The following is a 27487-nucleotide window of genomic DNA, read 5'->3' on the forward strand; positions in this document are numbered from 1 at the left end:
ACCATTTCATTCTTCTATTAAACCAGCTACTTTGGGGGTGCTGAGACATGTGGTAAGACCAATGAATTCCATGGCATGAACTCACAGCTGTGCTTTCTTCACTGTAAATTGAGTTTCTAGGTCAGAGGAGAAACCTTGTGAGATGTCCTTGGAGTCTAATGGTGCAGTCACATGACAGAGAACAGTTTATCTTTACTTTCTGACCTAAGAAACACTCACCATCTCTGTGGCTCTTTGTTATAAGGGGCTCTGGAGGAATCTTCATTGTCTTTACATAGGCTCATCCATCATATTGATGACGTTCTTGCTAGTCCAGATGCGCTATCATTACTAGAGCAAAGCAATAAAGTCTAGGACTTGGTAACCAAGTATTGACCGAGAAATGCTTTCTTAATTCTCATCAGCACACATAATCAGAAGCAGGGATATCTGCTGTAGAGAGCCAATGGAATCTTTTAAAGGGAACATATATCTTTCGATGACCATCTCTGTACATATTGGGAAACCTTAGAGAGCAATCCCTCTTAATTTATGGCCATCTGAGTTTTTATGGTTATTAGAGGTGCAAAGATTGGAAGATCATTTTTTTCCATTCATTCCAACAAACTAACTAAGCATCTTCCGCTTTGCCAAGCGCCCGCAATGCTCCTCAAATATGGGAGCGACAAACCTAAAATTCTATTTTCAGGGACCACTTTTTAAGAATACCCCCCAATACCGATTACTGTATCAATGAGGGTCCCAGCCAGAAACAATGGAATACTAAAACTATGAGTGTAATCTTAAGGAAAAAGTAACAAAAGGACTATTTATAAAGTGGTGGTTGGGGTTAAAGAAAAGTAAAGAGGGATACTGAAACTGACCACGGTCAAGACTACCCCTCCAAGGCCTAAAGGGGGTGAAGAGAAAGAGTGGTGGCCATACCTCCAGCTGGAGAAGGCCACCTGCCAGGAGCTATAGTCCTGGGCAGAGGAACATAACCCCCGTGATCCAGTAGGAAGGAGCCAGGGGAAGAACTATATTGATCTCACCATTCAATCTCCTACTGGTCCCTTCCTTTGGCCAATCCCAACCAAAATCCACATGGCAAGAAAGCCCCTGTGAAGCAGTTCATTAAGGTTGGCTTCTTAGGGTACAGATCAGTGTGAAGAAGGACAAAGAGGAAAAAAAAAAAAAAGCAGGGACAGAGGTAGAGCACCCAGAACAACATCTTACAGTTAGAACTGGCTGCATTTTGCCCCTTTTAGAGTGGTATGGAAGCCCTGCTACACCTGCAACAAAGATTGAAGATCTGATGTGCCACAACTAAGACCTGACACAGCCAAATAAGTATCTCTAAAACTCCTTTAAAAGATACAAATGAATTTATTTACAAAACAGAAATAGACTAAACAGACATAGAAAACAAACTTATGGTTACCAAAGGGGAAAGGGATAAGTTAGAGGAGCTTGAGATTGAAATATACACGTTATTATGATGAATAGAATAGAATATGATTATGAATATACACATTATTATTATGAATGGACAACCACAAGGACCTACTGTATAGCACATGGAACTATACTCAATACCTTGTAATAAGAATATGTGTGTGTGTGTATATATATATATATATATATATATATTCTTTTTTACATTCTATTTCATTATATGTGGGACTTCCCTGATAGGTCAATTGGTAAAGAATCCACCTGCAATGCAGGAGACCCCAGTTCGATCCTGGGTCAAGAAGATCCACTGGAGAAGGGATAGGCTACCCACTCCAGTATTCTTGGGCTTCTCTTGTGGCTCAGCTGATAAAGAATTCACCTGCAATGCGGGAGACCTGGGTTCAATCCCTGGGTTGGGAAGATCCCCTGGAGAAGGGAAAGGCTACCCAATCCAGTCCATGGGGTCACAAAGAGTCGGACATGACTGAGTGACTTGCACTTCACTTCAATGTGTGTGTGTGTGTGTGTGTGTGTGTGTGTGTATAAATTTGTGTGCTTAGTCACACGGTCGTGTCTGACTCTTTGCGACCCTATGGACTGTAGCCTGTCAGGCTCCTCTGTCCATGGAATTCTCCAGGCAAGAGAATACTGGAGTGGGTAGCCATTCCCTTCTCCAGGGGATCTTCCCCACCCAGGGATCCAACCCAGGTCTCCTGCATTGCAGGACAATTCTTTACCATCTGAGCCACCAGGGAAGCCCATATCTATCTATCTATCTATCTATCTATCTATATATATATATATATATATATATATATATATATCTGAATCACTTTGCTGTATACCTGTAACTAACACAATATTGTAAACCAACTATAGTTCAATAAAAGTTAAAAAAAAAAGACTGATAAATGGGATGTGTCTTAGGCCAAAGTTCACATCAACCAGGCTATAGTATCAAGTACCTTAAATATTAAGGTCCAGTCAATGCTTCTTAAAGTTTATTGTGATTTCAGGTCAACCAAGGATCTTGTTCTAATGAATATTCTGATTGAATCTGGCTTAGGGCACAACATTCTTCATTTCCAACAAGCTCCCAGATGAAGCTAATGCTGTTGGTTCATGAATCACACCCTGAGAATCTGGGGTACATTTTGGTGAAGAACTAAGGACATGGGCTTTGGGATCTGAAATGTAGGGTGAGGCCTATTACATACTAGTTGGGTTACTTAACCTGAGACTCATGTCTCCAGTTTTGTCCTTTGTCTTTTTTAAACACAGATAATAGGTAACAATTTATAAAGCCCCTGATGTATAGTAGGTGCTCAATAAATGTCACTTCTTTGATCCCTTCTCTTATCACTGCCCAGAGCAAAGGGAATGATGGTGTCAGGGTTCAGCTTTACAAAAAGAAAGGTGAAGAAAAACCAAAATGAGAGATTCAATAGCTAAGCAACAAGAAGAGTTGTTCATCAGCTGAATCTTAGACACCAGACAGTCATTCAAACTGTGTGTCTCAATTAAGCAAATGTGCTTTGCTCCAAAGACAAAGAAGTATAAAAGCAGGAGGAATAGGTGACACACAACACGTTTTCAAGTATATGTATCTTCAAGTACCCAGGAATAACTTATAACAGAACACATGAGAGCTATTCGGAAAGTGAATTTAATGAAAAAGATATTACACTTTGCAGCAAGTACAGAGTGGCACAAAGCTTTGGTCTGGGGGACACAATCCATACAGAAGCTTAGAAGTAGGCATATTAAGTGTTTAAGCATTGCTACTGATTTTGCACTATACATGGCAAAACAGGTACATAGGAACAATCATTTGTAGCCAATAAGAAAACCAAGAAAACCAGCAAAATAAATGCAGACCTCCCATCTTCTCCAGGTAATTTTTTTAATGTTTGAGAAATTTTTAAGAAATTTTAAATGTTTAAGAAACAATAATTCTTAAATCTTCCATCCTTTTCTCTCTCTCTTTAAAACCAATGACACTGTATTGTACACTTAAAAATTTGTTAAGAGGGTACATCTCCCATTAAGTGTTCTTACCACAGTAAAAAAAAAAAAAAAAAAAAGAAATCAATGAGTTATTAAGGCACAAAATACACGGAGGAACTTAAATGCATATTGCTAAGTGAAAGAAGCAAGTTGGAAAAGGCTATATACTGTATGATTGGTTCCAACTATATAACATTCTGGAAAAAGGCAAAACTATAGAGACAGTAAAAAAGACCAGTGGTTGTGAGGGGTTGGAGTGCAGGGGATTTTTAGGCCAGCAAAATGATTCTGTATGAGAATGTAATTGTTAATACATGATATCAAGCATTTGCTAAAACCCATACCACTGTAAAATACCAAGAGTGAGCCCAAATGTAAACTATGGACTTCAATGAACAATAACACACCAATGTTGGTTAATCAATTGTATTAACATATCACACCACCACCACACCAACGGAAGACGTTAATTACAGGAGAAACTTGCAGGGGGAGGGGAATGCTAGTATATGGCAACTCTGTACTTTCTGTTTAATTTTTCTACAAACCTAATACTTCTTTAATTTCTTAAAGTCTAAAAATTTAAAAACAAAGAGATCAACTTCCTAGCAAAGCCAGAGCTTAGGAGAGTAAATTGGCAGACAAAGCAGTTGCATGCTAGGGACAAGGCAGATACAGGTGACCCAGTCATTGGCAGAGTTTGGAAAATTTCCACTCTTACTTCTTCCCAAGGAGAGCTGCCATTCCAGTGCCCCAGGAACCCAGCAATCCTCAGGTGTTCTTAGGTATTGCAAGTGTGTCTTCCCTCTCCAGTCCACTAAATGCTTGGATTCATCTTCAGGCCCAGAGAAAAACAGCCTGCCTGTGACAACCACGCTCAATCCAGCAACAGGGACCTAGTGCATTCAGAGTTGGGCCGGTGTTTGCCCTGATGATGTGGTGTCCGTCTCCGAGGTTCTTTAAATATTTGTATTGATACAACATTTATTTTGAGAAATGTTGCCTAGTGGAAGGGATAAAGGAAATGTCCAAAGGAGGCCACCCTTCTCCCCCTTTCCCTATGTCCTTAGCAATTCATGCCTGGCCCAAGTTACATACTCCATTCAGGAAAACAGAAGCCCAGTCTCTAATCAAACCTGTCATTCATCAACCATGAATTGCTGTTCATTTCTCTACTCAAGAAGACAGTATTTCTTCTTGCTAATACCATAGTCTTTCCAGGAGGAGTTCCCCATCTCACTATACTTTCGCAGGGATGTTTAGTACCCCTTGCAGTTTGATTCCTTAGGAAGCAGTCAGGGTAACCCCCCCTCCCCCAACCTGGCTTTGTGCATTCAGATGCTTTGCCAACAAATGACTGTAACAGAGCTGGTTTCAGAGGTGATAGAAAAGACCTGAAAATTAATAATAACATTTCCATTAATCCAAAAACATTAAGGACATCTCCCATCTTCGGAGCTACACCCCATCTGTCAGAGGCACAATGTAAGATGATACTTAGGAATTAAGAAGGACAAATTAATTGAAGGTAATAAAAAAGGTCAAAAGCAAGAAGATTCAGAAAAGTCTACACATTTCTTTCTTCATAGCAACTGAAAACCAATGAACTGTCTTCAAGATGTCAATTTATGAATAATGAATATTGGAAAGGATGGAAAAGCAAATATATTCCTGATATGCAATCACTCTAACTACAGTTCAAACATAAATGATTGACATAAACTGTTTTGTAAGGGGATGGCTCCCTTCCCTGTTTTCAAATGGGAAAGATTTTAAAAGATTTTACTGGTAGAATGGGCAGGGGTGGGAGAGAGGCTCAAGAGGGGATATGAGTGAGTATGCTGCTGCTGCTAAGTCGCTTCAGTCGTGTCCAACTCTGTGCAACCCCATAGACGGCAACCCACCAGACTCCGCCTTCCAGGCAAGAACATTGGAGTGGGTTGCCATTTCCTTACCTATGGCCAATTCATGTTAATGTCCAGCAGAAGTTAATGCAACATGGTAAAGCAATTATATCCCAATTTTAAAAATCCATAATTAAGTAAATAAATAAAACATTTTTACTGTTGGGACTGATCAGTTCCCATAGATTTGCACAAACAGGTTTCAACTTTCTGAAGACAAAATGAACCTCTGGCTAAGTAGAAAATCATACTTGGAAGGAGCAATTAGATTCCTTCCCCCAGAGTAAGCAGATAAAAACAATAAAAGGGTAAAAATACTGTGACTCAAGTTCATATCTAGTTCTCTGCCCTTCTATAAAGAGACATTTTTTTTCCTTAGCAAATGCCAATGATTTTAACTTTTGCTTTAACTATTATACTGAAATATTTTACTTGCTTGTTGTATTAATTTCTGCCTCAATCAGAGACAAAGAAAAACAAAATAAGAGACATTTATCCTCCTTACTGAAATACTGGAAATAAAAACATGATCTACTCCCTATAGGCGTATTTTGTCAGTTGTAGGCAATACTAACTATACATTCTATCTCCCTTTTCCAAGTATGAAAGGAACCCTCTTGCCGGTATAGGTCAATAAATTCTAATGTGGTAAATGAGAAAGAAGTACTAATCTTTGAAACACCATGCATTCCTCATAATGACCACAACATTTATATTTCTATGGAATTTGTTTTGACAGGATGGTAAATTTCCTTCTCTAGATAAAAAGTGAGATTCTGAACAACAACCCTGTGAGGAAGGCAGGTTTGATCTCCCTGACATAGGAGATAAGTGATGGGCCATAGTAAGAAATGGTCATTACACTGAAAATGTTAAGGAAAAAGGTGGAAAGATAGTTTGTTTATGGTTTCTACAACCTCTTAACAAAAAGCTGACACAGTCTCTCTTTCAATCAAATGAAACACTTTTGCAAAACTTACTATCTAATCAGATGAAGTAGGAAATTCCACAATAGATGATATAGCAAAGTAAGGAGTTTTGGGGGTATTTTTTGTATTGTTGCTATACACTGGAGACTACTTCATAATAATGAATGATTAAGACCCAGCTAAACACCCAGGAAAAGAAGGGCTTAAGAGATTATGAACTACAGATTGCTATCTCTCAGTTCAGTTCAGTTCACTCAGTCGTGTCTGACTCTTTGCGACCCCATGAGTTGCAGCCTGTCTGTCTCTGGCCTCCCTGTCCATCACCAACTCCCAGAGTTCACTCAAACTCATGTCCATCGAGTCGGTGATGCCATCCAGCCATCTCATCCTCTGTCGTCCCCTTCTCCTCCTGTCCCCAATCCCTCCCAGCATCAGGGTCCTTTCCAAAGAGTCAACCCCCTGCATGAGGTGGCCAAAGTATTGGAGCTTCAGCTTTAGCATCAGTCCTTCCAATGAACACCCAGGACTGGTCTCCTTTAGGATGGACTGGTTGGATCTCCTTGCAGTTCAAGGGACTCTCAAGAGTCTTCTCCAACACCACAGTTCAAAAGCATCAATTCTCTGAGCTCAGCTTTCTTCACAGTCCAACTCTCACATCCATATATGACCACTGGAAAAACCATACTCTTGACTAGACGGACCTTTGTTGGCAAAGTAATGTCTCTGCTTTTGAATATGCTATCTAGGTTGGTCATAACTTTCCTTCCAAGGAGTAAGTGTCTTTTAATTTCATGGCTGCAATCACCATCTGCAGTGATTTTGGAGGCCCCAAAAATAAAGTCTGACACTGTTTCCAATGTTTCTCCATTTCCCATGAAGTGATGGGACCAGATGCCATGATCTTAGTTTTCTGAACGTTGAACTTTAAGCCAACTTTTTCACTCTCCTCTTTCACTTTCATCAGGAGGCTTTTGAGTTCCTCTTCACTTTCTGCCATAAGGGTGGTGTCATCTGCATATCTGAGGTTATTGATATTTCTCCCGGCAATCTTGATTCCAGCTTGTTGCTATCTCTAGATCACTAATAATGATCATTTTTTCACAGTGGGTTAGAAGTCACAAAGCATATTTACCTATATTACTTCATTTGATATCTTCAATTACTCCAAAGCAGCCCAATTATCCCTATTTTCCAGGCAACTAGATCAAGGCCTAGATTGGATGATGAACTTGACTGAGGTCACACAGTTGGTACGTAGTCAAGACTTGAGCTTCTGTCAGTGTGAGTTCAAGTTCAGGCTCCTTCCATCTCACCAGGGTTGCCTCACAATGAATAACATCCAGGTTAATCAAATCCAATATGTTATCATGATGCAGAGTTGGTGTAAATAATATAGCCAATGTAATTTCTCCTCAAGTACAATCTTCCTCAAACTGTTATCCATGTGTATTAGAATCACCCAAGAAGCTTGATAAAAATGATGGAATTTCATGGAGATTGTGTTCAGTAGGCTTGGAGCAATGCTCTGAAATCAGTGTATTACATTCACACCCCATATTCAGATAATCCTGTGGAATCCCTGAGATGGCCCAATTTCCATGGCTCTTGTTCAAGCCTTGTAAGATCCAATTTTGCTATAATGGTGCCTATATAAACTTCCTCATTCTGTTTCTTTTCATTAACTTCAGAGGTCATAAATATACCATTGTGGGAGGAAACCTTTTCTGCCAACTTCTAAAAGCAATGCTCAGTTTCATGTGAAGTATCTACATGGAAGAAAAACACCGATCAAAGCCCAAAATGCCATCGTGGTTTACTCTGAGTTGCTTCTGGGACTTGATATCCTGATCCGGTTTGCTTCTAAGAGTGGGCTTTACCCTTATTTTTTCCACAGCTATCTCCTCCCCTGCCAAATAGAAACCTTGGAGTAGAAGATACTGCTGCTGCTAATATTACTGTCAATATGGTGGGCTCAATTCACCCATTAGTTAAGTACTTAGAGATTGATTATCATATATTTAAGCTTTTTCTAAGAAAAAGGAAATCAAAATAAAAAGTCCCATCAAAATATCTTTGTGGTTGGTGCTTTTATGACCTGGAAAATCCATATCCTGACGATTCCAATGACATTAACAACAAACGGCAAAATGAGAGCTGATATACTGGATCTTCCATGTGTCCTGCAGGTGCCATTTACAAACGGAATAGTTGAAATCAGGCTTGTAAGCTTGTCAGGGTCTCTTTATAACTTGTCTGATTCAACTAAGAAAAAAATTGAGGGCTGCTTGAAATAAGGAGTAGGATCCTCCAGGCAAGGCCATGGTCTTCTCTTCTGAGAAGCTGAGATGCTAGGCTGGAGAGAACACTCTGTGCTTTATCTATGCCAAAGAGAAGCTGAAATGTGCTGTCTAGGATTGTAACTAAAGTACTTATAGTGCTGTGCTGTGCTCAGTCACTTCAGTAATGTCTGACTCTTTGTGACCTTATAGACTGTAGCCCGCCAGGCTCCTCTGTCCATGGGATTCTCCAGGCAAGAAGAAAGGTTGCTTTTAAAAGACCAGAGTCAGATATTTTTCTTGATCTATGTGGATCTCAGTTCCCTGTAACAGTGATCTCTAAAGATATCTATATTCTAACATTCTTTTACTGCTTTTTCACTTTCACTTAATCCACAAATATTTTATTACCTGCTCTTAATTAAGCATGGGGGATACAGCTATGAAATAATATGAATATCGTCTCTCTCTGCCCCTCTGAATCTTATATTCTTGGGATGTGGTGGGAAGGGAATTGACACAGGCATAATAGGACTCATTACATGAATAATTTATTAAAATTGTGATGTATGTAGTGAAGGGGAAAGAGAGGCACGTGACCTAGTCAGGCAGAGGGGCATCAGGAGAGATTTCCCTGAGCAGGTAACATTTTAGACCTGGATGATGAATGGAAATCAGGTCAATGAAGAGAAAGAGCAAGAAGATTCCATTGCAGAGGCTGTGAGAGAGACTAGAGGCTGGCACAGTTGAAAAGTAGAGAAATGCATTGTGTGGCTGAAAGGGGAGAAAGGAAGGAGGCATGGTGTGGGGGGAGCTGGAGGCAGCAATCATCTAATACAGGGCCTGGCAGGCCATGAGCAGGAATTTGGATTTTATTCGCAGGGCAATGGAAAGCCACAGAAGGTTTTAAAGGATGATCAGATTTGCAATTTTTAAACAATCATCACCGACTCAGTGGACATGAGTCTGAGTAAACTCCGGGAGTTGGCGATGGACAGGGAGGCCTGGCATGCTGCCATCCATAGGGTCACAAAGAGTCGGACACGACTAAGTGACTGAGCTGAACTGAACTGGGGATAGAGAGATAGCCAATTATGTGTAAGTATAGCCTACTGGTAGAAGTTGAATTTAGGTGGTGGGTATAAGGATATTCACTATAAAATCATTTCAACTTTCCTATATGTTTAAACATTTTAAATTAACATGCTGGGAAAATCTGGCCACCTGGGAAATTTCCAGGTGGGAAAATTTCCACAGGGAAAATCTACCCTGTGGAGGGTAGATCGAAGGAGGGCAAGAGTGGCTGCAAAAATAGCAGTTAGGAGACTTGTAACAATTACAGAGAGGGGTAATGGTCACTTATACCTAGGTGGTGGCATGGAGATGGTGAGAATTCGACAGGTTTTTGAGATCTTTAGGAGATACAATCAATACAATTTCCTGATTAATTTTGCCTCAGGGTAAGGAAGAAGCATAAATCAAAAATCACTAATTTAGAAAGATATATGTACCCAATGTTCACAGCACCAGTATTTACAATAGCCAAGGTATGGATGCAACCTAGATGCCCATCAACAGAGGAATGGATAAAAACGATATGGTACATATATACAATGAAATATTACTCAACCATAGTAAAGACTGAAATAATGCCATTTGTAGCAACATGGATGCACTTGTAGGGCATTATGCTAAATGAAATAAGTCAGAGAAAGACAAATACTGTATGCTATCACTTGTATGTGGAATCTAAAAAATACAACAAACTAGTGAACATAATAAAACAGAGGGGCTTCCCTGATGGTTCAGAGGTTAAGAATCTGCCTTCCAAAGCAGGGGACACTGGTTTAATTCCTGGTCCAGAAAGATTCCACATGCTTCAGAGCAGCTAAGCCCGTGGACCACAACTACTGAGCTAGCTCTCTAGAGCCCTCGAGCCACAACTACTGAAGCTGGGGTGCCTAGAGCCCGGGCTTCATAAGAGAAGCCACAGCAACAAGAAAAACCCACACACTACAACTATATAGAGTAGCCCTTGCTCGCCATAACTAGAGAAAAGCTTATGCACAGCAACAAAGACCCAAAGCAGCCAAAAATTAAAAAACAAACACAAAAAATTCACAGTTACAGAGGACTAGTGGTTACCAGTGGGGAGAAGTGTAGGGGGAGGGGCAAGATATGTAAGTGAGTTAGTGAAGTCACTCAGTCGTGTCCGACTCTTTGTGACCCCATGGACTGCAGCCTGCCAGGCTCCTCCGTCCATGGGATTTTCCAGGAAAGAATACTGGAGTGGGTTGCCATTTCCTTCTCCAAAGATATGTAAAAGGAGGCACAAATTACTAGGTATAAAATAAATAAGTTATAAGGATACAGCACATGGAATATGGTCACTATTTTATAATAAGTTTACATGGAATATAATCTATAAAAATATAAAATTACTATGTTGTACAGCTAAAACTAATATTGTAAGTCTGCTATATGGCAATGAAAAAAAAGGTCACTACCCAGTGTCTAGTTAGTATAACCTGGTGGATAACGGGACAAGGTACTGAGACAGAATGTAGTGGAGCAGAAAGACATAGGTGTAAGAAAAAGGGTGGAATAAAGAGTTCATTTTTGACTATGTTGAGAGTATGAGCAATCCTGGTGGAGATATCATATAAACCGTTGGATCAGGGCCTGGGGCTGAGAGAAAGGGTCTGGGTTGGGGATGCGAATTTGAAGTCATAAGTATATAAATGGTCATAAAACAATGAGGATACAATACATGATAATACCTGAGGATGGATAAAGTGAGGAGAAAAGAGAACAAGCATCAAAGAATCCAATGTTTAGAGGGACTTGCCTGGTGGTCCAGTGGTTAAGAATCCACCTTTCACTGCAGGGGATGCAGGTTCAACCTCTGGTAAGGGAAGTAAGATCTCACATGCCGTGGGGCAAGTAAGCCTGCTTGCCACAATTAGAGAGCCTGAATGCTCTAGAGAATAAGAGAAACCCACGCACTGCAACTAGAGAAAGCCCCTGTGCTGCAATGAAGAAGACACAGCACAGCCAAAAAAAAAAAAAAGGAATCCAAAGTAAAGCATTTTACAATCTTTAACAGACAAGGAAAGGGAACAATTAATGAAATAGAAAAATTAGGCATGAATGATATTAGAGAAGGCCTCTGTTGATGGGCTTTTGGATGTTTTCCAATCTTTTCCAAGAAATATCCTTGTATGTACTCATTTTTAACATATTTATCAATCTCTGTAGGATAAATAACCAAAAGTAGAATTGACATGTAATATACAGATCTCATTTTGAATTTAGAAGTGTTTACTCTGGAAAAAAATTGCTTCAAAAAGCCACCAAACATAGCTTAATTAACCATATTAAATGTAGTATTCGATCAGAATGGTTAAATAAATTTAATACACCCCTATAATGTAGTACACTGTAGCCATATAAAAAGAAAGAGGCTGTCAATATATTCTGATATGGAAGAGGAAAGGGTAAGACTTGCTTTTCACAATTTTGAACTACTTTAATTTTGTGCCATTCACATGTATCATTTATATTAAAAATCTTTTTTGTGCTTCTAAATTATACTTTAAAAAAAGTAACCTAAAAGATCAACTTGCCTTTTATTTCTGAGAGCCACACCAACAGGATTCTGACGGACTTTGGCATACCTGGGCCTTACATTATGGAAACACCCTGTTAGATGTTGGATTTTATGAAATCATAATGCTCTCACAATTGCTCTAACTGTGGCAAAGGTCTGAATACATGAAATTCATGCTCATCTTGAGTTCAAGATATTTTGGAATTAATTTTGCCACTTTCATTATTGGTGAATAAATCTACTTCAGTCTGTCTACTTTAGAAATGTCTCCAGGCTTACCCTCTCACCTCCCCTAAAAATGTCATTGAGGATATACTGAGTCATGGCAAGTCTGAAGACATTTATTCTTCCAATATAGGAAGTAGTGATGATCATACAGTTTTTGTTTTCTGTTTTTAAGAAGGGCAACATAGAGATACAGGTGTGAGTTTTAAAAATTGTATCATACGCCCTAAACTACACTAGACTAATAACTTCCATTTCCTAGAACTGGATAGCCTATTTTTGAATAACAGTGAATATGGATTGTTATTCACCTTACTAAGAATAACGGTAAATATATTCTTAAAATTGTTTTCAAAATTCAAAAAGAAATTTAGAATATGTAAGAATTAGCTACCTGAAGATGATTCTAGCTTTCCTACTACTAAAATTCAGTATCCATTCTTTTAAGGATTTTTACATGAATTCAAGTGAAAAAAATGAGTTGAGAGGCTAGACTATGACTCTAGAAGAAGACTGTGCCAAGTATATTCATATACAAACATTCAGACTTGACTCCACCTCCCACCATCTATGTGCTCTTGCCCATCATGATTAGCATAGGATCATGCCAAGTGGAAGACCACAGTCGACAGAACACTGGCTTAGGAGTTACACCCTGTATTTAAGTCCAGATACACTCACAGATTTTATATGATCTTAGGCAAGTCATCTTTGCTCTATGGGCTTCAGATTTGGACTGTGCAAAATGAGGAACAGGTCCAAGGTCCCTTTTCAGCATTAACTCCCTTTGCATCTAAGTTTGGTGGCTAAAGCCTCTGCATTTCCAAGTGACAGAGGTAGGATGGAACTATTGGCCACAATCCTTCATCTCTTCCAGCACCCTCACTCTTGCCCTGGCTTCAGTGTGAGCAGAGTATATTTCCCTGCCTCTTGATTTGGGGCTTGGCCATGTGACTTCCTTTGAGCAACAGGATACAGCAGATGTAATACAAGTAGGGGCTCAAAAATGTGCATTGCTTCTTATTCCCTTTTAGTTAATGGCTTAGAACATTTTATAAATGTTTACAACACAGCTCTCTTAATAGCTAGGTCATAATTAGGGTGACCCTACATCCCAATTTTCCCAGGTCAGTCCTGATTTACATCTGATGTCCTGGTGTAATGATTTAGGTCTCTTCACTCCCCCAAATGGGATGGTTTAGAGTATCAATTACATAGTCACCACAGGGAAAAAGAAACCTCAGTTCATCTTGAAAATTCACCCAGCTAATCCGCAAGTTAGCTACAACAACAGGACCACCCTCTTGCCCGAGCAACCATCCCCACAGTGCCTTCTTTGGATCGTGGGGATTCCTGGGGTGAGGAAAGGGTAGCCAGTATCCCTTCTTCTTACTCTGCAAGAGGCCTACGTTCCAAGTGGTTCCCTGTTCCCTTCAACCTTGAGAAAACCGAAAGCCACTCACAATTAGAAGCTAGGGGGCTCCCAATCTCAACTGTAGTTCCAAATAAACATATGCCATTTCCCCTATGAGATAAAGCCCATGAGCTATTGCACAATGTGTTTGTTAACAGGACCATGTGGTATACTTTTTATCATCCAAGTCAAAAAAGCCCTAGCCTGTGGACATAGAGAGTACATGCTTTTATAAGACAGCTGGCGAGATCCTAGCTATTCATAACACTGACATCTCTCCCCTTATGTCCCAATAGGCTCAGGTGAGAAATGGCAAGGAAGCCGACTCCAGGTCGTGAGCCTACCACTGGTAGGAAATAACAACCAGACAGTCCTGGGAGGCCTCACTTTTGAGAGCTGGTACCTTCAGAGCTTGGTCTTTCCCATGCTGGCACGGAGCATGAGTACGCCCTCTACAGGAGTACCGGGATTGTCTGCCATCTTCTGCCAGAGGCGCTGCTCTTCCCCTTGAGAGTCCATCCAATCCACGTTCTTCCCATGGCTCACACCTAAAGAAGCGAAGGGGGAGCATTACACTTTAGAAATGAAATGTTTTCATCTTCTGGACTGATACCTATCAACCTCTGCTGACCAGAAAGACCTTCACTGGTTTGTTCTCACCATATCTAGTGAGTGATGTTAGCGTGGAATACATCCTTTGCAGGCAACATTACTCTCTTCTGCCTAGGTGATGGGGAACAGATTATGATGGCCCTGGAGGCTTGTTTCTTACTCACTTTGGTAGCTTAAATAGAAAGCTGGCTCATCTCGACTGAGTTAACATGTCAGAAGAACAGGCTGAACTGGCTCCAAGGCTCTCCCTTTTGAACGAGGCCACTTCTGTGGCCTGGGAGTTGTCATTTTAGTGGCAGAGACAGCCTTAATCTATACATAAGCAGAGCATCACAGGGGTGGGGTCGTTCTCCACAGGGAAGCCAACCCTGTTGCATGCAGACTGTGGCTGGCCTAGTGTTAGGATAATGAAAGTTTGCAGGGCTGCACCTGCTCTGCTGCTAAAACTTTCCCAATTCACTCTGTTATAGCTGTGTCTTGTGGCACCAATTCTGTGTTTCTGTGACCTGTCTGAACAACATGAGACATTATTTTTTAGGGAAAAAAATGGATTTCCTTTCAATTCAACCAGTGTTGAGTAAAGGCTGCAAGCCCTGGACAGCATTGAGAAGAACATGAAGTTGGTCTGGGAAGTCCTTCGCTGTGTATTGTCATTGTCAGAAGCGTGTATCATCACGGTGGTTGTCTCCTAAGCAAATCCTGAAGTAAGGCCCAAGAAAGTAGTTGAAATTCACTCAGACTAAAGTGTAAATGATATTTTATAAGAAGTCCAAATATAAGCATTATGCACCCCAGACTTCTAGCTGAAGGATACAAAGTTACAGAATACTATTTTTAACAGTGAGCCGAACCTTGGCTAAAGGAATAGAGCATCTATAGAAATCTCGAGAGTCAGCTAAGCAGAAATTACATATACACCTATGACACATTACACTTGTAGGAACCACTCCCCTGCCCCACGTCGAGTCAGACTATCTAAGGGTACCCTAGTCCCTCACCGCTTCCAGAATTCAAACGAACTCCTCCCAGAAAGATGTTGCTGGAAAAGGCCTCCTTGTCCCAGATGGTAAGTTCTAGGCAAACATGCTTTATATCCTGGGGATGCAGGCCACTGAACACGAAAGTATGATTCCACTGAGGGTTCAGACTCTTTTTTATTACCAGAGTTTTGTGCTTGGTGGCTTTGCTATCATCAGGGAGCAGGTAGCTGCAGGAGAAAACACAATCAAGTCATCAGTGAGACAGTGAAGCAGAAAAGGGCATCCTTGCATAGTCATTTCAATTTCCCATAATTCCTGGTATGTACCTGGGTGTGTGTGTTTGATTATCTTTCCCATCACCTTATATGCTTACATCTGGGTTGATATAGTGGAATGGCTTATTATCTCTTGTAAGTGGGGGCAAGAGTAGAATGCCCACACTGTCCTTTCTAATCCTATTGGTCCTTCCCTCATCTTGAAATGAAAATACCTCCTGTGAGAGACACTCTGTAATAATGTCCTGCCTCCCATCATCACTGGCTCACCTCTGTGGGGACATGATGCCAGGAAGAACACTTCCTGCCATGCTGACAGGTTCCCACCTTAGGCGCCTGTGTCTCTTGGCTTCTCCAACTAAGGACTTTGGTGCTCTGTGAGCCAACTCAGCTTACATGCAGGAAACCCTGGATTACTGGGAATTTCATGTCCCTCGGAACAACCCTCAACCACTGAGTTTTAGAAATTGGTGGATGAGGAGACTTCCCTGGCGGTCCAGTGGTTGAGACTCCCCTGCTGATATCACATGTGGCACAGATTCATTCTTCATCAGGGAACTAAAATCACACATGTTGTACAGCACAGCTAAAAAATAAATTGAAGTAAAGGAAATTGGTGGATGAGTCTCCTAGCTTTCCTGTCCCTTGAAGGGACAATCCTAAGGTATATTTCAAAGAGCTGCTTAACACTCTGGAAATGAGCCCCATTTGACCACAGTAGGAACCTGCCTAGTAACACTTTCATCAGCTTCTCTCCCTTCCCTGTTTCATTTTCCTTACTCTTTTTTTGATCATAGTACCTGATGAATCAGGCATTTTGGGGAAGGAGACTTATGGATATGGAATTAGTACATCAAATTAACATGAACAATACCACAAATGATCTTACAATAAAGAAGACACATTATGACACTTGAGATTTCACTTCATGTACCAAACAGATGCTGCTTATCTCCCAACATTCATTCTCTCTCCTATCTGTCTCCAAAAAAAGAAAGTCCTCATTTTTTCAGCTAGGCACAAGATTGTCCAGAATAAAGACTACATTCCCTAGCCTCGCTTATAGCTCGTATAGCCAGGTGACTAAGTTCTGGCCAATGGGATACCTTACCTTTAGTGTTTATTTCCATACAAAGACTGTTGTTTAAGACACTCTTATGTTGGCTCATGGACTGAGTATTTAAGGTTATATGTTATAATATTAAATTTTATAGAAGGGACTATTCTTGCTCTCTCATGCTCTTTAAAAAAAAATTGAGGTCCTCTTAAAATCAGCTCAGTGGTTAACTGTAACTAGGAACAGAATTTACTAGAAAGTTACTGGCCTTAAAAATACATCCTTTATTTTCTCTTCTTTCATACATGTTCAACATGATAAAATAAAAACTGTTTCAGAAGAATGTCAGTCATTTGTGCAAGGGCACAAGGAGTTCATGAGCAAGGAGCCATCCCCTCATCCCACCAGTGAGCAGGAAGAGGCCTGAATGGGATGGTAGGGCTGGGGAGACACATTTCAGTGGCAGGATCCACATAAAAGGAAGGAAGAGTGAGGAAGAGTCAAGGACAGATGGCCGGGAATTCAGGCATACACACTCACCAGCAGGGAAGACCCAGACATCTGGCTTCCCTTTATTATCGCCCTTACCAAAGCTAGAAGTGTAAGCATAAAGGTTTGACTCATTTCCTCATGGAGGAAATTACACTTTTCTATGGAGAAGGCAATGGCACCCCACTCCAGTACTCTTGCCTGGAAAATCCCATGGACAGAGGAGCCTGGAAGGCTGCAGTCCATGGGGTTGCTAAGAGTCGGGCACGACAGAGCGACTTCACTTTCACTTTTCACTTTCATGCATTGGAGAAAGAAATGGCAACCCACTCCAGTGTTCTTGCCTGGAGAATCCCAGGGACGGGGGAGCCTGGAGGGCTGCCATCTATGGGGTCGCACAGAGTTGACATGACTGAAGCGACTTAGCAGCAGCAAGGAGGAAGGAGGAGAGGAATGATACTGTCATCTGACAAAGAATTAACCTCACGGCAGGCATCACAGGAATTTGTTTTACCTTATGTAGCGTGTGGTACTCTGTGAGAGCAGGGTCCACATCTTATATTGGGAACTGCAAGACTTAACTGCTTGAAACATGCACATTTATGTGTTTGTCTGTATGGATGAAAAATATCCTTCTTGTCCTAGTTTTTCTGATTATAAGAGAAAAATCTCAAATAGAAATCAGGAGGGATTTGTCATTTGGGTTACCTCGAATGGGTAAGATGCCCATCAAAAGGGATGTATTCCCTCAAGAAACTGCCCTAGGTTCCACAAAGTGGGCACAAATGCCCAAGAGTCAGTCTTGGAGTTTCTCTAAGGCACTTCCCAGTGGATATCTTGAGGGACGATGCTCTGGCATCCCCACTTTTTACAATTTCCCCCAAGAGAGAAAAATCCCAAAGATCCAGTATTTTGGTTGTTGTCACATACTGCCAGCACCAAAAGATAGCAAAGCACAATACAAGAATATTACGTATAGAAAGCTAAACTTTTTCCTCCTTTGAGAAATAAATCTCACAGGAAAATTCGCCAGGCTTGAGGATGAGAGTCATGGGAAATTCTGAAATACGCTAGAATAAGCAGATCCCTCTTGTGTTGTTTGCAATGAAAGCACCAGCACTCAAGGGGAGCACTTTCCTAGCACACGTTTAGAATAAGAACAAGACAGAAGCCTCACAGCCACCCCTGTCTCCTGTTTCATCTCTCACTAAGTATCATTGAAAATGAGCTCAAACCAAATTACCCCTTCACAAAGCTATCAGAAGTGCCTCCTGATTTCACCGCAGTCAAATTCTTTGCCTCTTTGATGAACACTTCTAGGATTCCTCCAGAGATGATAGATGGATCCTTCTTTTTTCCTCGTTTAAAGGTCTTCTTTCCTGCATCAGTCATCAGAGACAAACAGAGAGAGATGAAGGGTGGGAAAGAGAGGGGGGAGGGAGAGGAGGGAGTGGGTGGAGAGAATGAAAGAAAAAGAGAGAAAGAGAATGAGGGAGGAAGAGAAAAGAAGGGAAGAAAAGAGAGATAGATCATAGGGTCCATTTCAAAACTGACAAAGACTACAAAGATTTATTTCATTTGGTGAGTGAATGAGCTATGTACATTACTGTATATGTTTCCATGAATTCACTTGAATGTTTTTTACCCTAATGGAATCTTTCTGGATCTATCATTCATTTGTATTTGTTGAAAAAAATAAACAAGTTAAAAAAAATACTCCCCTAAATCGTATAAAGGAATAAAACAGAAAAGACCCCAAGAGCTGCCTGGGCCACATCCCTGCTCTCCATGAGAAACAGCTACAATGAAAGCCACACACATGTGCCAAGATGCACATAGAGAAAATTCCATAACTCCTGCCTTGGATATTATAGTCAACTCCACACCTGGCTAGCTCTAAAGGCTAAAGCCCAGGCACAATGACATTTCAGGGTGAGAGAAAACACTCCCCATACCACATTTTTATTCTGATGAAATACTCTCAACATGAATAATGACCACTGCCACCACCACCTTTATTTAACAGTACTGTAAGCACTTTACAGGAATGAACCTATTTAATAGTTGCAGTATCCCTATGAAGTGAGGAAACTGAGGTCAAGAGATAGGAAATTACTAGCAAAGGGTCACCATGACAAGGGTGATATGAACAGAAAGATAATGCATGCTGCCTGTAGGAGCTGAGGAAACAAGGGCAAGAGTGACTTAAATGTGGACTCCATCTGGAATTTTCCTTTGTATTCTGTGTTCCAGGTTAATTTCTTTCTTAAGATGCCCTGAGTAGCTGTGAATCTCATAAATCCAGACAGCAGCTTCCTACACCTCCCCTTTTAGCAGACCATCCCCCATTTCTGCCCCCTCCCCCGACCCAGAGGAAGGTTCTATATACCTTAGACCTCCAAGAAACAAATATCAACATAAAGGTTCATTTCTAATTATGAACTCGGTCCTTTTCTTGTAACAACCCTTCCTCATATATTGCATGTGTGTGCGCGCAAAATCACTTCAGTTGTGTCTCTCTGCGACCCCATGGACTATAGCCTGCTAGGCTCCTCTGTCCATGGGATTCTCCGGGCAAGAATTCTGGAGTGGGTTGCCATTTCCTTCTCCAGGGGATCTTCCTGACCCAGGGATCGAATCCATGTCTCATATGTCTCCTGCGTTGGCCGGTGGGTTCTTTACCACTAGCGCAACCTGGGAAGCCCCGCATACAGTATATACTTCTCAACTCTCCATAAAGGACAGTGATACTTAACCCTTTTCACTTGATGTGAGTTGGCCAAAAAGTTCATTACAGAAGATATTACGGAAAATGCCAAATGAACTTCTTAGCTAACCCAATAACATCGTCCACCCAATCCCTCTCCCTACTTCCACACTTCTAGAAATGGAACATCACTGATCAAAGCCAATGATTTTTCTTCCTCTACCTTGAAATTGTCCTAGTGGAGGCATCAGTTTCTCTTCTGGTGGTATGTAACGTAACATGACTGTCAGCTCTCCTTTGTACTGAAGGCTAATATCAGCAGCACATTCCACCTGGCCAAGAGGAGACAGGTAAAAAGAAAAATTCAGAATGCTTATAATTTTGTAGGCTGTGTTTGAATATACAATATTTACTAGGTGGCTTAGATGTGACAATTTATTCCACTTCAATTATGTTGGCATTACTGGTTTAAGAGCTGCCTCAGGCATGACAAAAGAAAGGCTGGAAAACTCTATGAAGGTATTTGCATATAAATCCCTTTAGTCCCAGCGGACTGTGCGACCCTATAGACTGAAGCCTGCCAGGCTCCTTTGTCCCTGGGGATTCTCCAGGCAAGAATACTGGAATGGGTTACCATGCCCTCCTCCAGGGGATCTTCCCGAACTAGGGATTGAACCTGTGTCTCTTATGTCTCCTGCATAGGCAGGTGGGTTCTTTACCACTAGCACCATCTGGGAAGCTCTTTAAACCTCAAAGTAAAAGGAATTTGAAAGGGGAGATATAACATGTTGACATTTGGTGAGTCAACAACGGACACTGAGCGCCTGTGATGCACTGAGGTCTGGACCCATCACTAAACATATATAAATAATTTGGGGGAATGAGGCAAAAATAAAGATCTCAGTGATAACAGCCCCAGAAGATACTTCTTTCTGTCTGCCCTTGATGTCACAAGGGTTTCCTACTTCAGTGACCAAGAAAGGGAAAGCAGGCAGTAATGTCTGATTCAAATTGGGCTGCTAGCCACCAACTCTGAACAGCTACACTGGCAATTCACATCATTAAAATTCAACGTGGAAAAAATGGCACGCTCCAACATTGCTGGTGCAACTGTAAAATGGCACAGCCTCTCTGAAAAACAGTTCGGCATTTTCTTAAAAGATTAAACAATACTTGGGCATTTATCCCAGGAAACTGAAAGAATGTGTACACTGAAAAATTCTGTACATACATATTTGCTTCATCTTTACTTGTAGTAGTACAAAACTGGAAAGAAACCGTATGTCCTTCAATAGGTAACTAGTTAAATAAACTGTGGTAAAGCCATACCACAGAGTACTACTCAGGAAGAAAAAGGAATGGCTAGTGATACCTGCAAAAAGTTGATTGAATCTCTAGAGAAGGATGCTGAGTGAAAAAAGTCAGCTTAATAGGATAACATACTATACGATTTCACTTATATAACATTCTTGAAAAGACAAAATAATAGATACGGAGAACAGATTCAGGGTTGCCAGGGGTAAGGAAAGGGGTTCTCAGGTGGCTCAGATGGTGAAGGATCTGCCTGCAATGCAGGAGATTCAGGTTCAATCCCTGGGTCAGGAAGATCTGCTGGAGAAGGGAATGGCAACCCACTCTAGTCTTCTTGCCTGGAAAATCCCATGGATGGAGGAGCCTGGTGGGCTGCAGCCCATGGGGTCGCAAAGAGTCGGACATGACTGAGTGACACAAACAGGTGTTAGGAATAGGGGTGGCAGGAGCGAGGCGGGTGTGGTTATAAAGACCACAAAGGATCTTTGTGAGGATGGACCTGTTCTGTGTCCTGGCTGTAGGGCTGAATACACAAAGCTCCAGCGCTGCAGTGCCAAGTCACTCAGTCATGTCCCAGCCTTTGCAACGCTATGAACTGTAGCCCGCCAGGCTCCTCTGTCCGTGGGATTCTCCAGGCAAGAAGACTGGAGTGGGTTACCACGCTCTCCTCCAGGGGATCTTCCTGACCCAGGGATCAAATCTGTGTCTCTTACACCTCCTGTACTGGCAGGTGGGTTCTTTACCACTACTGCCACCTGGGAAGCCCAACACAAAGCTACACATGTGACAAAACTGCATAGAGATTAACACACATGCACACAAATGAAAACTGAGGAAATCTGAGTAAGACAAGTGGACTACATCAACGTTACCACCTTGGTTGTGCCACTGCATTATAGTTTTGTCAGATGTGACCACTGGGGGAAACTGGGTAAAAGGTATATAGGATCTCTCCATGTTATTTTTTACAATAGCATGTGGATCTACAATCTTCTCAAAATCCAATTTTAAATTTGAAAATTCAGTGTGAGCACATACCCAAAGCCTTTGTTCTGTAGGTCTCCCAATGAGACAACTGAACTTTAGATTTTTCATAAATAGGGTAAGAAAAGTAGATACTTCCTCAGACTTTTCTTGAGGGAACTTGACTGCTGAGCAATTCTTCAAGGGCTAAGAGCTGCTCTGCTATGAGAGAGGGCAGACTGAAAGAATTCCCAGAAACCCCCAAACCCATAAGAAAGCCCAAGGCTATTCAAACCTCAGCAAAAAAGACTGAGACTGACAAAAGGAAACCTTGCTGACTTTCCTTCATTTCAGTTCAGTCGCTCAGTCATATCCGACTCTTTGTGACCCCCATGGACTGCAGCACACCAGGACTCCCTGTCCATCACCAACTCCTGGAGTTCACTCAAACTCATGTCCATTGAGTTGATGATGCCATCCAACCATCTCATCCTCTGTCGTCCCCTTCTCCTGCCTTGTCTTTCCCAGCATCAGGCCCTTTTCCAGTGAATCAGTTCTTCACATCAGGTGGCCAAAGTATTGGAGTTTCAGCTTCAGCATCAGTCCTTCCAATGAATATTCAGGACTGGTTTCCTTTAGGATGGACTGGTTGGATCTCCTTGCTGTCCAAGGGACTCTCAAGAGTCCTCTCCAACACCACAGTTCAAAAGCATCAATTCTTCCATGCTCAACTTTCTTTATGGTCCAACTCTCACATCCATATATGACTACTGGAAAAACCAGAGCTTTGACTAGATGGACCTTTGTTGGCAAAGTAATGTCTCTGCTTTTTATATGCTGTCTAGGTTGGTCATAACTTTTCTTCCAAGGAGTAAGTGGCTTTCAATTTCATGGCTGCAATCACCATCTGCAGTGATTATGGAGCCCCCAAAAATAAAGTCTGCCACTGTTTCCACTGTTTCCCCATCTATTTGCCATGAAGTGATGGGACCAGATGCCATGATCTTAGGTTTCTGAATGTTGAGCTTTAAGCCAGCTTTTTCACTCTCCTCTTTCACTTTCATCAACAGGCTCTTTCGTTCTTCTTCGCTTTCTGCCATAAGGGTGGTGTCATCTGCATCTCTGAGGTTCTTGATATTTCTCCCGGCAATCTTGATTCCAGCTTGTGCTTCATCCAGCCCAGCATTTCTCATGATGTACTCTGCATATAACACAAATAAGCAGGGTGACAATATACAGCCTTGACGTACTCCTTTTCCTATTTGGAACCAGTCTGTTGTTCCATGTCCAGTTCTAACTGTTGTTTATTGACCTGCATACAGATTTCTCAGAGGCATGTCAGGTGGCCTGGTATTCTCATCTCTTGAAGAATTTTCCACAGTTTATTTTGATCCACACAGTCAAAGGCTTTGGCGTAGTCAATAAAGCAGAAATAGATGTTTTTCTGGAACTCTCTTCCTTTTTGATGATCCAGCGGATGTTGCCAATTTGATCTCTGGTTCCTCTGCCTTTTCTAAATCCAGCTTGAACATCTGGAAGTTCATGGCTCATGTACTGCTGAAGCCTGGCTTGGAGAATTTTGAGCATTACTTTACTACCGTGTGAGATGAGTGCAACTATGCAGTAATTTGAACATTCTTTGGCATTGCCTTTCTTTGGGATTGGAAGGAAAACTGACCTTTTCCAGTCCTGTGGCCACTGTTGAGTTTTCCAAATTTGCTGGCATATTGAGTGCAGCACTTTCACAGCATCATCTTTTAGGATTTGAAATAGCTCAACTCGAATTCCATCACCTCCACTTGCTTTGTTCATAGTGTTGCTTCCTAAGGCCCACTTGACTTCGCATTCCAGGATGTCTGGCTCTAGGTGAGTGATCACACCTTCTTTTTGGTGGTGATAAACCTTATTAGTAAGGCTGGGAAAATCATTTGAAGCTTTTATTCAGCTACCTTGCCAGAGGCACAAATGAGATTAGGTGGTGAATCAGACTACCCATTTAACATTTAATCTTACTATTCTAAATTAAGTGCCTTATGTGAGGAGTTTTCTTATTGCTTTGATGGTTTCAGGAAAGTTTAGTTTATGTGAAAGTCACAAATGGAAAATTACCATGCATATTATGACAAATGAAAGAGGTCACTGGGTTTGTTTTTCTTTTTGATACTGTAGCTAACGAGGGTTGAGGTATTTGCCCTTTCTCTTTGGATCTGAGTGGGCTCTATGACTGCTCTGACTAGTAGAATATGGCAGAAGTGACAATGTGCCAGTTTCTGGGCTCAGGTCTGAAGATGAACGGCTTCCATTTCTTCTCTTGAAATGAATATTCTTGGGATTCTCCCTCTGGGAATCCATGCTGTGAGGTCCACATCACATGGAGAAGCCACACATAGGTGCTCTAGTTGGTGGGCTTAGATGAGTTCTTAGCTGGCAGCCAACATCAAGTGTGAGACATCCAACTGGACCAACCAGCCCAGTCAAGCCCTCAGATGACTTCAGGGTGTTTTTGGGTGTACACTTGCAAGGAAGTTCCAGGGCAATGTCCTCTCCTGACATACTACCATTTTCCACTATTCAGTGAACTTTTGCTCAGAAAAAGGTTGCAGAATTCAATTCAATTCATTCCATTCTACCAACACATATGGAAGGTCTCCTTGTATTGGATTGGACAAAAAGTTTGTTCAGGTTTTCCTGTACAATGGTATGGGAAAACCTGAACAAATTTTTTGGCCCACCCAACAGTAATGATTCTTAAGGCATTTTGCTAAGTGCTATGGGGACACAGAGAGATCCTGCTTTCCATGAGTTTTCACTCTATCTAGAAGGAATATACTCCATAGCAACTCTATCCATCTGCTCTTATTTAACTGATTTGTCACATGAATGCTCTCTATTCCCACTGAAGAGCAGGATGCTCTATACAAAGACCATGTATGCCTGCTCCCATCAGTTGAGTCAGCTGCATTCGTCCCCAGAGCTCTTTATGCCAGGCATATTTGTGGCTCTAATTATATAACTGAATGGCACAAACTGAAGAGTCCCAAAAGACAGCTGCTACTATAAAAAATGAGGTTGACCAACTTATAAGAACTAAAGATGTGAAAATAAATTCGCTATTGGATTCTATTTGGGCTTGAAGCTGTAAAAGATTAGAGGAAAGATCATGAATATTCAGAAAGATTTTGCATTTGGTTGACTTTGCAAGTATTCTGAAACTTTTGTTTCACTCTAGAGAAACTCAAACAAGAAATTGTTGATTAGGATACATTAGGGGCAGAATGTATTCCAGGAGGATATGATAGAGTTTCAACTACTGAAACTATACTCAAAAAAACCAAAAAAAGTGCCCCTGTATTAGAAAACTTGAAAATGAATACACATTTAAGTTAAAATAAGTGATTAATAAATGCATTGGAAATTCCATAAGGAATGCAATTGGAAAACATTGTATGTGTTTGACTTCTGTGACTTTGTCCATGAACTGACCTATAATTATTGGTCCTGATTTCTTGAAGAAGGTTTCTACCATAGAGCAAGCTCGGTGTCACACAAACCATTACAGTTGCTCCAAATACAAGTACAGTGCATTCCCTACTGAATGAGTTAAGTTCCGAGAGAGTGCATTTGTAAATCCAATTTGTTCATAAGTCCAACAAAGTTAGCCTAGGTACCCAACTTTATATATAATGCCAGAGACTTGAATTAACTTGCGTGATTGGACGTGCGAATGCACTTTCGCATCTTCAAAAGCTCACAACTCGAAGGTTCGTATGTAGGGGACCTACTAAAGAAACTACTCTGGGGGACTTCCCTGGTGGTCCAGTGGTTAAGAATTCACCTTCCAATGCAGGGGAGGCAGCTTCGATTCCTGAACAGAGAAGTAAGATCCCACATGCCTCAAGCAACTAAGTCCTTAGGCTTCAACTAGAGAAGCCAGTTCACTGCAAGTACTGAGCCTGCTCGCTCTAGAACCTGAGCTCCACAAGAGAAGCCCACAGGCCGCAACTTAGAAGCGCCCATGCTGCACTAAAGATCCAGTGCAGCCAAAAAATACAAACTACTGTGGGAAGAGAGAGTAATCCAGACTGGGATAACAAGGGGGCCCTTGTCTGGTTCTTATAGGATGGCAGACATGATGACATATGAAGATGGGGGGTGGGGGAAGATTAGCCTGGGTTAAGGACAGAGGCACCTGGCTGGCCATGGTCCATAGGGTTACCAAGAGTTGGGCAGGACTGAAGTGACTTAACATATAAGCAACAAAGTAGGATGAGTGGAATTCAGTGGGGATTGTGTAGAATGTGCCTGAGCCAGCGCTGGTTGGGAGGTGTGCTCAGATGTGTGTGTACAGGGAGGAAGCAGCAAGGAAGATGAAAACAAGGTTTCTACTCTGGGGTCTTCAGGAGACCTGAAGACACAAATTTCTATTATAGTGTTTTATTAGGATGGGCAGTAGGGTAGCTGGACAGTGAAGGGAAGAGAGGCTCGCCAAGGTTACAAGGTCAGGTCAAGTTCAGGGAGAGTAACCCTTGCTCAGTTCCACAGGGGAGCTCCGAAGACAAGACAGATCACACCTTGGAGTGCTCCTGATCAAAGCAAAGATGCTAGGGTGTTTATACTCCTTCACTCATCAGTTACTGACCAAGGGCTTTGCCCTCAACTCCCACAAGACTGAAATTCCCAGGCTATTCTGGCTTTGGACATCCACATTCCAAGCCCACTCCAGCAGCCTGAGGATGCCTATCCTACGAAGATCGGCAGATACTGGCTGGCAGGAGCGACAGCTGAGGGGAGCCATGTATGAATGAAAATGGGGATACAGGTAAAGCACTGACTCCTCTGCTCCAGAAAACTGGGCTATACCAACTGAGCGCTGAGGGCCAGGGTAAGGGTTAGAATTTACTCAAACAATATCCAGAGTCAATAGGGAAACAGTGAAGGAATCTGACTCAGCGGGGGTGGGGAATAATCTGATAATGCCCATTATCTTTTGCTTTTTGAAGAGACAGGGATCTACTGCCAACCAGAGTAGGAAGCAGAGTTCCCAGCACACTTACAGGGCTAAGGTGGGGTCATCTATCATGGACACAAGTCTGTCCAAAATACCACATAAAAAGAGCCCTTTAGCTAGGCAATGACTCTACAGGACCTCCTGTACATTGACTCTGCCTGAAGGTGGGACAGAGAAGGCTTCCTTTGAAAACCACTTAAGCTTGCTGTTGACATTCAAAGGTCCTTTTTATAATAGCACCTTCTGGGAATACATGAAAGGCAATTTACACTGACAAGCTCTTCTT

The 27487-nt window shown here is 41.6% G+C and overlaps 1 protein-coding gene across 1 annotated transcript in view; it reads right to left on the bottom strand.

The window, feature by feature from the left end:
* Positions 1-3084: 3084 nt before the first annotated feature.
* Positions 3085-27487, bottom strand: part of SYTL5 (synaptotagmin like 5) — a 142821-nt gene continuing 118418 nt past the window's right edge. The window contains exons 14-17 of the mRNA XM_061410450.1: positions 20143-20251; positions 18456-18591; positions 15410-15618; positions 3085-14347 (exon numbers count right to left, since the gene is read on the bottom strand). Of these exons, the coding sequence (XP_061266434.1) occupies positions 14205-14347; positions 15410-15618; positions 18456-18591; positions 20143-20251 (597 nt within the window). The 3' untranslated portion in view covers positions 3085-14204. The remainder of the gene's footprint in view (positions 14348-15409; positions 15619-18455; positions 18592-20142; positions 20252-27487) is intronic.

The sequence above is a fragment of the Bos javanicus genome, chromosome X, assembly GCF_032452875.1.
Source record: "Bos javanicus breed banteng chromosome X, ARS-OSU_banteng_1.0, whole genome shotgun sequence".
Lineage (NCBI taxonomy): Eukaryota > Metazoa > Chordata > Mammalia > Artiodactyla > Bovidae > Bos > Bos javanicus.